Source organism: Chroicocephalus ridibundus, chromosome 3 (assembly GCF_963924245.1).
Source record: "Chroicocephalus ridibundus chromosome 3, bChrRid1.1, whole genome shotgun sequence".
Lineage (NCBI taxonomy): Eukaryota > Metazoa > Chordata > Aves > Charadriiformes > Laridae > Chroicocephalus > Chroicocephalus ridibundus.
In genome coordinates this window covers 17,410,571-17,423,090 of record NC_086286.1, presented here as the reverse complement: position 1 = coordinate 17,423,090, position 12,520 = coordinate 17,410,571, and the positions used below count along the sequence as shown (strand labels likewise).

The 12,520-nt window shown below is 50.3% G+C and overlaps 1 protein-coding gene across 2 annotated transcripts in view; it reads left to right on the top strand.

Annotated features, from left to right (window-relative positions):
• STUM (stum, mechanosensory transduction mediator homolog) overlaps nucleotides 1-8,754 on the top strand; it is a 45,333-nt gene extending 36,579 nt beyond the window's left edge. The window contains exon 3 of one of the 2 annotated variants that reach the window (XM_063328177.1): nucleotides 8,053-8,754. In XM_063328177.1, coding sequence (XP_063184247.1) covers nucleotides 8,053-8,093 — 41 coding nt within the window. In that variant the 3' untranslated portion in view covers nucleotides 8,094-8,754. Of the gene's footprint in view, nucleotides 1-7,872 lie in introns of both variants that reach the window. The other variant, XM_063328178.1, reaches the window with a different exon arrangement.
• Nucleotides 8,755-12,520: the final 3,766 nt, after the last annotated feature.

Sequence of the window (12,520 nt, the reverse complement as noted above, 5' to 3'; positions counted from 1 at the left end):
CGAAAGCAGCACTGCCCTTTGTTTTTCCCTGCAAACCACCTGCCAAGTTTCATCTCAGGTGCACCTGCACAGCAGGGGTAGCCCAAGTTATTTCTGAGGGTGAATTGTGAATTGGTGTCCATCTCTGATATGTCTTTAAGAACCCGCCCAATTTGTGTGTAATCCCATAATTATGTGTTCATAAACATATGCTCTTCTGCTGTTCCTCTGCTGGACAGCCTCCCTGCATGGCGCGCTGCCTGGCAGACCCAGTTCTGCAGTGGTGGGGAGAGGCAGGAAAGCATCCATCCAGCTAGAGACCTACAGCTGAAACCATGACTTGCTGTTCTCCATAGTCCTGTTCATGTATGTCCTCGGGCTGGGGCTCAGGAGGGTCTTGCTGGTTATAGAATGATAGAATGGTTCAGGTTGGAAGGGACCTTAAAGATCATCTCGCTCCAACACCCCTGCCATGGGCAGGGACACCTCCCACCAGACCAGGTTGCTCAAAGCCCCATCCAACCTGGCCTTGAACACCTCCAGGGATGGGGCATTGACAGCCTCCCTAGGCAACCCATTCCAGTGCCTCACCACCCTCACAGTAAAGAATTTCTTCCTAATATCCAATCTAAATCTACCCTCTTCCAGTTTAAAAGGGTTAGCCCCTGTCCTATCATTACACTCCCTGATCAAGAGTCCCTCCCCATCTCTCCTGTAGGCCCCCTTTAAGTACTGGAAAGCTGCTATGAGGTCTCCTCGAAGCCTTCTCTTCTCCAGGCTGAACAACCCCAACTCTCTCAGCCTGTCCTCATAGCAGAGGTGCTCCAGCCCACACTTGGCTGGACCCCACCAGTTTGGGAGGCAGAGGGTGGGGGAGCAGCATGTGGTGGCGATGCTCAGGCCAAGAGGTCCCTGACCATAGCAACAGCAGCTCATCCTGGCCCCTTTGGTGGCAGTCGAGAAGGGTAGGAGGAGTCAATGTTCCTTATGTTAACCAGATGTAGATCATCTGACAAGTTGCAGCCCTTGGCAGTTTCTTGCTGTCTCATTAAATATCTGGGGTTTAATTTTTATGTACAATATAGATAAAGTAATGGCTAAAGCAGCTCTTGGTTGATGGAGAATAAAAGAAAATAATAAATAATAACATATATTATTTATTATATAAATAATTTATTATATAAGTAATAATAAATTTAAAAAATAATAAAAGAAAAAATCTCATTTTTCAATCAAAACGAAGAAGTGATCAATTGCTCCCAGCTGGATCAGACAGCCTGCCAGACCTGAAGTGTTTTGTTTTTTCATGTTTTGTTTTCACATTTTAAAAAAAAAAAAAAAGTTATAACTTAAAAATGAAACAATGTTTCAAATGCAAGAAATAAGACCATTTCATTTAGAAACACTGCCAGGGAACGTTTTGCTTTGGCTGGGGTTTGTTGACATGCAGACGGGTTCTATTTGATGCACTGGACAGAAATTGTACGCTGGAATCTGCGTTTAGGTGGGGAAGAGATAAAAATATATGAAGCCACTGCCCTCCTCTTGTCTTCCTCGCTGTGAAATGGCGGCTTCCATGCGATTTTTGTGGCTAAAGGCAGGGCGGAGCTGGTGGTGTCTAAGCTGAAGGGGGGGCCAGCGGTGAGGAGAAGGACGGGAAGCAGCTGGTGCTGGGGGACTCCACTCCGGCGTTCCCTGAGGGATGAACGACTCGCTCCCGGGATGGGGGCCTGCCTGTCTATCTGCTGGTCGAGAGCTGGGTGGGAGGTAGGGAGGCTCGTTGCTGATTTTCACCTTCTAGTGCTAATTCTCAGCCATTAAAGGGGAGCCCTGCAGGAGCCTGCTCTGAGGGGAGGGCTTCGGGGATAACGAGGGGAAAAGGAGAAGAATTATAGGCCAATCAGGTAAACTTCAATCCCTGGAAGAAGTAATGAAACAAGTGACTTGCATTCATTTAGAAAATAAAAAGAAACAAAGCAGCAGTTGCCCTGGATTTGTCCGAAGCAAGCTGTGTCGGACTTGCTTGATTCCCTTCTGTGGCAGAGGGATTCATTTTGTGAGTGGCGGCTGTCAGCCATCCCTCCTGACTTTCAGGTGCTGACACCATCTCACACAGCCTTCCTACCACCAAGCCAGGGAGACCGTGTCACGGTGAAAACGTCCTTGAGAACCGTTCACTAAATCCATTTTCCTGAACTGGGAAGATATAAGGAGAGGTGTGTTGAAAGGTCCCTCCTGAACCCAGCTCTGTCCAGGATTTTCATTCACAGCTTGTTGACGGACCAGAGAAAGGGCTTATGAGCCCCGCACCACCACGGCTGCAAGGATGGCAGGCACAGCGTCTGGATTCAAGCAAATCGAAGAAACAGTCCAGAAAAATAAGTGAACGTTGTTCAGTAGAGACAAGTCCAAGACACTAAAGAGGGATTAATCAACTACATGAATACAAGCTAGGGAACAACTTGTTTGTCAGAGAAGGATGTGGTGGCTGCAGTGAGTCACAGGCTGCACGGGAGCACATTGCTCAGAGGGAACAAACACAGGTAGGAGCAGAGCCTGTAGGACATAAACCAGTCCCCTCACCTTTCTCGGCACAAGTAAAGCTGCAGCGAGGCTTGTGGCCAGCTTTGGAGGCTGTACGTGGTGTGGAGAACCTGGAGAGAGTCCAGAGGACTGTGAGAAAGCACGCAACCAAGAGGCTCGGTGGGCTAGTAAACGTGAGAGGGCAACGATTTAGCCTAAGACAGGCTTAAATAACAGCAGGGAAGATCTGTGTGAAAATTAGAAGATGTTTTCCCTCCAGTAAGGTCCAAACGCTGAAGAGGTGGCATGGCAGGATCTGCCCTCTCTGTGACTGAAGCCCAACAGAGGGTAGACCCACATGTGTCAGGAGCAAGGTGGGACATGGGAAGAGACCAGCTGACCTCGAGGGGTCCCATCCAGCGCTCATCTCCTGTAAGGTGCCCTTTAGCAGGATATATCCCAGAAGGAAGATTAATTGAATGCAGTCTTACTGTCACACTTAATTACTTTTGGCAGCACAATGGCATGGGCCATTTTCTCTGCTAATTTAAACAAATTGCCAGCTGGCCCCATTAAATGCCACGGATATCTTCTTTAAGCAGCCATATGGCTTTGCCAGCCATCCTTCGGCTTACCCGCTGTCTGAAGGCAAAGGTGGATTAAACGGAAGAACTTAATTCTTTTACCAAAAAAAAATAAAAACATTGGAGAAAAAAAAAAAAAAAAGGACTCTGGACTCTGCACCGCTGGCTGCAGGTATCCAGCTGCCCTCGGTGGGCAGTGCTGCCGCACCGTGCTCTCCTCCATCCAACCCCTCATCACGGCTGCGGGGACAAGGCATGGGGCTGTGGCAAAACAGAGCTAATGAGCCAGCCAAGGCCAACTGGAAAATGAGCCTCCTAAGACTTTCCGGGCAAAGGCATACCTTGTCCCCAGCCCACCCAGCACGCATCTTCATTAGCTGCGACGAGCCCCGTGCAGGATGAACGCAGAGGCCTTTCCAGGAACTCCCTCGCTGCCCAGAGCTCGTTGTAAAGGGTTTTGTGCCATTCCTTGGCAGAAATAGCACAGTAGTCGATATAGCAACGTCACGCTGAGGTGGCAGAGGAGACAGAAGTCAGGGACTGTTTGTCCAGATGTTGTTGTGCCGCTGATGAACACAGCCAAGAAGCCAGGCCTGGTTTCGGAAGGGACCCCTCGCTCAGCTTCTGGTCTCTGAATTAACGCCTTGCGTGGCTGCGCCTGTGAATGAGCAAAGGTGCCGTCGCTCGTGGTTTCACGGGACGGGGACTCCTGCTGCAGCCCCTGATTCTGCAGGGGGCAGCTGGCTCTTGGGGACTGATTGCCACCCAGTAGTAAGAAATTACCTGTAGTCACGCCGTCCGCTTGTCACTCCTTTGCTAATTACAGCGCTCAGCCCTTGCCAGAAGCAGCAGCAGATGGTTGCATGGTTACTGGACACTCGGGCTCCGAGGGATTTTGGAAAGCATCACCAAGCCTCTCTTCTCTGCCAGACTCCTGCTAGGGCAGGTAACGCAGCTGCCCTGGGAAGGAGAGGGAGCAGAAAGCTTTTGAGAAACTCAGAAGAATATCCCAAAACAGCTGGTAACCCTGCACGCGATGAAGGCAATTCTGAGGACAAATGGCCTGCTTCGAGCTATTATCTTTTTTAAAAATCTAGATAGACCCATCCCCCAAATTGTGCCTAAGGAAAGTAGGTGAAAAACCCTTTTTTGCAGTTTCCTACCAAATGTTATGGTAGGGTAAATTCTTAAAATATTGTAGGAATGTTAAATACCACCAGGGTTTGCAGCACCCAGCTGGGCTAAGGCACACCGTGGTTGTGAGTTATCTATGGGCACAAGCAAACTCATCAGCAAAACTGCAAAAAAAGCCATTAGGTGTAGTTTTCCCAGCTCTCGGAGCGCGAGTGGTGTGCCACACACCATCCAGTACACCGTGCTGACTTGTTTGCCGCCTTCCTTCGGCTATTCCCTTTTGCTCAAACCCATGAAACGGCAATATCACAGGGGAAAGCGTGGCTCGGAGGTGTCAGTCCATCCAGCCTGTCTGGACTGGGGCCAGTGAGCTGGAAAGCAGGTGAGGATTCCCCCATCCACTTTAAACAAGAGCCCCAAATGAAATGATCCACTTCAAGTACAAGGATTTTAAATAACGTTTAGCCCGGGTGTGAATGTCTGGCGGTAGTGCAGCTGTTTCTGTGTTTACTGTGCAGCCACGATTTATTCGTTCTTTTCTGGTTCTCCATGTGTTTCGGATGTATCGTCTACAGTTACATTTCTCCCTCTCTCTTTCTTTCATGTTCCTTTGCCTCCTTTTGTTCACCATCAAAGTTTCACAAGGTAAGTTTGTTTCTGTTCCTCCTCCTCCTCCTCACACCCTGTGGCAGCTCCCCATGCAGAGCAACGAGCACTCGGCTGGGACAAGCCCTGTGGGATTTGCTGCCCGTTCCCAGCCCGAGTCCAGCCGTGTGCCTGTACTTGCGTGTGTCCGCCTGTCTCTGTGTCTGTCCTGTGGCCGCACAGCCCCAGGGATGCATTCTCCACCCAGCACTGAAATGCCCCTCGGGCTGCCCCCAGGGCACCCTCGGAGCAGGGCAGGGACCTGTTTCAGCCTCGAGAGCATCCTGAGGCCATCCTCTGCACGAACCCAGTCCCGGTAGGACAGACTGTGCATGGACTGGTTCCTTTTTGCCTGAATCTGACTTGCAGTGGTTTACAGAAGAAGTGCAATTTCAAGCAAACTTGATTAAATCAGTGATTCTGAGCACGGATACTCAGACCAACTTAATCTCGATCCCAGAGCTGTCTGCTTTACAGAACTGCACCGTAACTGTATTGCAGGCTTACTAACGTGAAGCTCCTTCAAACAGAGTAGCTATTCCTACGCAAGACATGCAACTATTTTCATATATAAACTGCTTAGTAAGTTAATTCTGGAGTGTTTTAATAAATAAGTTTAGCAAAGGACAAGTCATCTTTTGGCCTACCTTTGATCTTGTAAAGAGAGACACAGGCTCGGCCACTGTAACTGGCTTCCAGACAGCTTCAAAACTGATAGCAGGACTGAAATGATTTCTATTATATCTTAATAAAAAGCATGGCTACACAAGCAAGTTACTGTAAGCATAACCTAGCTTGCTCACTTTAGCTAAGGATTATGGCATGCCCCAACTCCCTGGTCCATGTGCTTGATTTAATGTTTTGGTGTTGTTTTATTTTTTTTTTTTACCATGCTCCCTAAACAAATTAAACCAATGCTGTAGACAAGCCCATATTACAGGTTTCCAACCAGCTCATCTTGCCTTCAGAGCTGACTCACACTTAGGACATAAATGCCTCAGAAATCATCATTTTACCCCCCCCAGAAAAAGCTGTTTGAAAGAGATGAGAACCTTTCTGTTCAGCTGCGGTCGATGGGCAGCAGTGCAGTGCAGGGGAGTACCTGCTGCTAAGTGTCATTAATCTCGTCCTCCAATTCCTTGTGCTGGTTTAGCAGCGGGAGATCCAGACTGCCAAGGCTGGGGGCATGCGTAGATTTTCCAGAGTTTATTTGCCAGGGCCAATTCATAGTTCAGCAAGAAGTCCCTTAAAGATAGGGGTTGTGGCACTTAAAAAAGCTGAACACAAAATACCCTTAAGGGACTTAAAAAAGCCTGACATAAGAGTTGGAAAGAAATATTAAAAAGCATCAACGGAAAGGTGTTCGAAGAGTTAAACATTCTTCTGAGATATGAAATTTCAGACTCCTTTGAAATTCAAAATATAAAAGTGACCGGCTACTTGTGTTATTTAAACAAAGAGGAAAAAAAACCCAGATTTTTAAAAGGTTTCTAGTTGAAAGATCTTCACTATTGCAGGCAGTGCAGGTAAGGACAGTTTGGTTTTGGTTACTTCTTTAAAAAGGAGATCTTTTGCACTGATACTATCGTAGTAGCAATCCCAGCTTCTCTTAAAAAGGAAGCAGGTAAAGCTTCTGGTGCAGTCATTGCAACCACCTAGCAAAGTGTTAAAAAAAAAAAACAAAACCGAAAAACCACGGTATTTTTCTTGTTATCCCATGTCAGCAGAAGAGCTGCGGCTGCTCTCCTATTGCCCTTCCCTGCCACAGCCCGCCAGGGGACGGAGCCCTTCCCTATGGGATTTGCAGCCTCCCCTCAACCACTACGTGCAGGATGGCAAATAAAGTGGGGCCCCAGCCCCTCGAGGAGCTGCGACGAGCAGCGGGACAGGCTGCTTTATCCCTCGCAGCATCCGTGTGGCTGCAACACAATAGGGCCCCCCGTGTCCGCTGGGGCCAAGCATGAGCCAACACAGAGCCCCCCCCCTCGAGGGCTTTGCTGCCTTGGTCAGGAGGTGCATTAGACCCCACAGCCAGGGGGAAGAGTAGAGGGGGTGGAGGAGGAGGGATCCGGGCAGTTTCCCAGTGCAATTGGTTTTGCTGCTGGAAAGCTCCATTTTTCCCAGCCCTGCCAGATGGGCCGCTGTGCCCTGAACAAAAGCACCCGTAATTCTGCTGGGCTGGAGCAAAGCAAGCATGTAACAAAGCAGTGAGAATATCATTAGGGAAAGGGGCCCATGGAGGCATCCTAAGGTCTGTGTTTGAACTCCGACAATTCAGCCCATGATCAAAGGCGTCCCCTTTCTCCTCCAAGAGATGTTTGTTCACCTCTGCAAACCACAGTGCAAATTGGTTACTGCTGGAGAGCTCTGTTAGCGAAAGCCAGGACAGGAACTAAAAGGTAGATAGAGGAAACCAGCCTCCTCCTACCTGGCAGTCCGCTGGAAGGATGAGGTTCAGACGTAGATCACAAGTGGAGATGCGAGTGCGTCAGACGCACAGCCAACAAGCTGCCAGCTCAGCGTTTGCCAGCAGCAGTGTCTCTGGAGCAGTTTCTAAGGGCATAAGTTTCCCCTACACTGCAGAAAAAAATCACACTCCGTAAAGGTTTTAGCTTATTGGGCTGTACTGGCATTGGTGGCCGCAGGTACCTACTGCGCCTTTATAGCCTGTTGGAGCAGCTGTGCCTCTGCCCATGCTGGGGCCGGTGGCAGGCAGCCACCACAGCAGCAGGGCTGGCCACCAGCAGCCGCGTTGCCACGCCCAGGAAAGCGGTTGCACCCCTTGGTTGCCCGGGGCAGGTGTTGGCTAGAACAAGGAAAAGCAGCTTGCCAGGCTGAGCCTGCCTTGGGACAGCCTGGTGGCAAGGGGGAGGACGTGGCAGCCCCCCTGTTTTCCCACGTAGTTTGCTGCTCCTGGTAGACCAGGCTCGTGGCTCACTTGAGCCTCATGGAGGGTCCTCGTTAGGAATCAACACTAATCATGTTCCCTTCCCCTCCCTCCTCACAGGCTACAAGGAACAGGGGATCCCACAGCAGCTGTAGTGGCTGGGACAAGTATGGTCAGAGAAACACGGCGAGAGATTTCCTTTGGCAGCTGTGGGCCACGGACCTTTTCATTACCCTTTGTCTCTCTTCTTCCCTTTCTTTTGTTTCGTTACGTTTGAACCCGGTTCATCTGCCCGTCCAGCGGAGCGGAGGTGCAGAGCAGCCGACGGAGACTTGCACTGATCCCACTGAGCAGCGGAGATGGGGCAAGCACAGCATGGGTTAGGACTGGCCCTGGCCAGCACACGGTGGGCGGCCGATGAGGAGGAGGAAGGTGCCAGGAGAAGGAGACATCCCTGGCGAAGGTGGCACCTGAGCCGGGGGAGCGGGAGATGCTGCTTTCTCTCTCCTCCCAGGGGGAAGTAGCCGAAGACGTTTTGCCTCCTTTTTATGCTCACCGTTAAAGGAAACCGGCTGTGAACATCAACTGCCAAGGAGCTATCAATAGATATATGTACAGTATGTAAAAGCAAACCAGTGGTACTTTTTTCCCTCCCTGAGAATCCATCCTTGACTGCTTTGCGGTAGTGGAGAGCTCAGCCCAGCCTCCTCTGCTGTCTGTGTACATATGATGCTCAATGAAGCTCTGTCCTTGCAGATGTCTTGAGAAACGCGCTTGCTGTAAATTGTATTGTACTGCTGAACTGACCGGGGCCGTCCCCTGCTTCCATCCGCTGGCACTATGTGAAGACCAGACCTCCCACCGGCCCCTGGGGATGCTTTATCTAGCAAGGGACCGGTGCCCCGCAGCACCTTGCCTCTAGGGTGGTGGGCACAGCCCACATGCTGTCAAAAACTTCTAGTGTAAAACAATACCAGAGGAGCAAAAAAAAAAAAAAGAAAAGAGACACTTTTCCTTCCCTCCTCCTGAAAAGTCCTTGCTGGCAGTGTCTCCGTGCTTTGGAAACGGATCCCCTTACAGCGCGGCATGTACTCCTGGCTGAAGCAGTGTCCCCGCTCCGCTCCTCCAGGGTAAGTGCCCAAAGCTTGAGGATCCCGACCCTGGTGCTTGGTAGCAGTCATGGCTGGAAGGCCCGTGGCCAGGTGGGGTAGGGCTGTGTTTTTGTGGTTTGAATGCACGATGCGCAGAGCTAAATTGGGCATCCAGGTGGAGTGACCCCTCTGATCCTGGCTGGTGTTTTGGCAGGACAAGGGGAGCTCAGCCCTGGGGGGAGCCGGTGGCAGCACCTGGCTGCTTTTCCACTCCAAAAAGGTGGCAGGAGGAACACTGATGAAAAGGGACAAAACTGGGCTGGCTGCTCTCACCTGGGGAGGGTCCTCCCAGCAAGAGGAGCTTCACACAAACCCGCTGCCAAAACCAGGAGCCACCAGAGCGGGACAGAGCCGAGACCTGCTTCCAGCCCATCGCTCCTGCAGGGGGGCAGCTGGTGGGCGAGGGGACGGCAGCAAACCCGGCTGCCCTGCAAGCTCCCAGCCTCTCCTAGCACGATGGTCTGCTTTTAAGGCATGTTTTTGTTTTCCATGCAGGGCAGATCCTGTCAGTTAATGTAACTCTTGTTGCAAAGAGAACTGAGAAGTAAAACAGCAGCAAGTGCCCCTGAGCACACATGTCTCCTTGCCTGACCAGCTGCAGACAGAGAGTGCAGAAATACCTGCCTGGCTTCGAAACCACCCAGCTGCGTGCTGTGTGTTTTAACCCACAGAGACATCCCAAGGGTATGCTGAGCAGGACAGCCGCTGGCCGGGGGTGGAGGAGAGCCCTGCACTATGCAGGGTCCCTGACAGTGATGCCCCCAGGGAGGTATTGTGGTAGGAAGCTCCTTTAGCTTTTACACCAGCGGGAAACATGGTTTAGCCTCCCCATAGCCCCACGTACTCTCCTGGCGGATGGAGACCTGCTGGCTTTAGTGCAGGACCTTTCCTCCTGGAAAGTTTCCTACCTGCCCAACACCCACACTTTGCTCTGAGCCCACAGCCTGTGGAAAGCAGGTGGAAAGCACCAATGCCTCTCTGCTCTCCCAGCTCATGAAGTCCTCCTCCAGGACTAATGATAAAGCATAATCCATAGTCCCAGCTAACTTCTGGTGGGACAGGACCTGTCCAAAGCACGCAAGTTCATCCAGCACAGGCATTGGAGCTGATGACAAACTTCCTTCACCCCGCTCTTTGACGACTGTGCACTATAAAGAGCTTTGGGCTGCCTGAACAGGAGAAAAGGGCAGAGTTGGGAGCTGTGGGAGCACCAGCCTTCGCTGTGAGACAGGAGCCTGCTGGCTCGAGCATTTCCCCTCATCTCAGCAGCCTCCATCAGGAGAGCGAATGAAACCCGTATAACAGTGATGCAAATTTGTAACACAAACAAGTCCTCACATATTTATCAAGCCAGACTTCAGCTAGGGCAGTGTGTTTTGCAGACGTTGCCTCTGTGCGGGTGCAGATACTACCTGGTGTTTGAGCGTGGTGTGCCCGAGCCAACAGGCTCAGCTAAACCTGCAAAACTGCACAAGCCCCACTGGGCACACGTCCTACAGTGCCTGTAGTCTATAGGAGACACGTTGAAACTAGCTCTTTGGCACATGGTTAGCGGGAGGAGAGGAAGCAAATCAACATGAAATGGATGTGTGGAAGACCCTTCAGATTAAGTTTAAAGCAATATTTCACAGGTCCTGGCCAAATTTTAATAGTACCTTCCCGCATCTGTAGATGATCCGCCTCATTGCTACCCCTGAGAAACAGCAGCACGCAGTAAGGTTAAATTACCCAACTCCAACGCAAACCCATGGCAGAACCACAGGAATAACTCAGGCTGCATTTTGCCTCACACCCTAAACAGTGGCTCATACTACTGTGCTGGCCAGCCAGAAACAGCTATTTAGCAACTACCCTGTATCCAAATGGGGGTGCTGAGCTCAGCTTTTTAGGCTGCTCCACGAAAAGCAAAGATCCATAACACAGCGCAGACAGGAAAGCTGCTTATTTGTAATTTTAGAGGAAGATAGATAAAAAAAAATACCACCTTTTAGAGAGATGCAAGCCACACAACACAGGCAGCAGCAAAGCGGGTTTCTTTGGAAGACAAGCACCGGTCAGTGCTTCTTGTTAACCTGGGGCTGGAAGTGCTCAAGAGGAAAAGCAGTGCAGTTATCCTGCCATCATGCTGCACCACAGCAAGAAGTGGTTTCCTTGCTTTGCCAAGGAGAGGCTTGCAAGGCAGCAGCGCTTTGAAAAAAGTCAACTCCTAGTAGGTCAGTGGTGGAAAGATGAAACCCAAGAGACGCATGACATCTGCATTAAAGCCAAGGGATGAGCTCCTCAAGATTACCGTTGCCACAGCAATTACCAAAATGGTTTCTGCTCATGATGCTCAACAATTTCAACTCTCTGACCATTTCTACCAAAAGGATGGGTTAAGAGGGTGGGTGCTCAGGGCCCTGTGCTGTAGCATCTGCAGATCTGTGGCTTGCGGGACTGTATGGATGTTACAGAACTGAGCTTCGGCACTTACTGAGAGACAGAGAAGCTCTACACCTTCATTTCCCACCTGGAAAAATAAGGGGTAAATGGGATCCTAACCAGGAGCAAACAGGGAATCAGTGGCACATCTGGAAAACACTACGCAAGGTGCTGCTGAGATTGGTGGGAACTCTATTTTAGAGGTTTATAACTAGTCATTAAGCCACGCAAACAACTTGTCAGCTCAGCTGTAATGAGCATGATGACCAAGAGTAATGGTTACCTCTTGCAATTGCCCAAACAGGAGTGCAAACTCCAGATGCTGCCTGAGCATCGAGTTAGTCCTGCTGCAGTCTTGGGATGGATGTGCAGGAGCCTCTGCAGACAAGCTAAGGTCTGCTGGTGGAGGTGTTGAAAAGAAACCAAACTGAGCCTTTGGGTGCAGAAACTCTGAAACAGGAGGATCTAAGTGTGGCTTAAGAACAGCTTGTTCTGGTGCCTGTGAAAATGGCTTCACTTTTAGAAGATGGAATCAAACATTTAGTGGTCAAGTAGTGCGACAGGTCTCAGTCTGTCAAGGGTTAAACAGTCTGACATTTTCACTGGGCATTAAACTGCCCAAAGCGGTGTCTCCTGTGGCATCAGATGTCAGACCGGCAGCAGATGCCTCATCTCAGCTGGGAGCTGCTCTGACAGGGCAGAGACCCAGCATCCATACCAAAGCTCCCCCAGGAATAAAAGGTGGCAGGAATAGCTCCTTTAGTAGCTTACGGACAGGGTTTTGCTGGCTTTTCTGGCCACACTTGGTGCTGTCTGTCTGCAGGCTCTAGTGAGGATGGGAGAATTGGGTTAGCTGGGGAAGAGCTTATATGGAAATGCTGCCCTCCCTGGGACTGCCACAGGTCTCCAGAGAGCATCGCTTCACTTACATCTGTGTGCTGGCTGCATTTATTGCATGAGGGAGTTTGGCACCAACAGCACTGCACAAGGGAGATGCAGGACTTCAGGTTTTGTTCTATAAAAATTTTTCTTATTTTTGACCTTTCTATGACATTGGGGAAACCAAGAAAACAGTCAATGCACCACTCCAGAGGCTCTGAAATCTGCCCAGTGGAGACCCAGGACAAAAGGCCTTATTTCTGCCTGTTGTGGGGATTTGTTTAATTGATTTTAATTAGCAATAGACGGATTCCCAC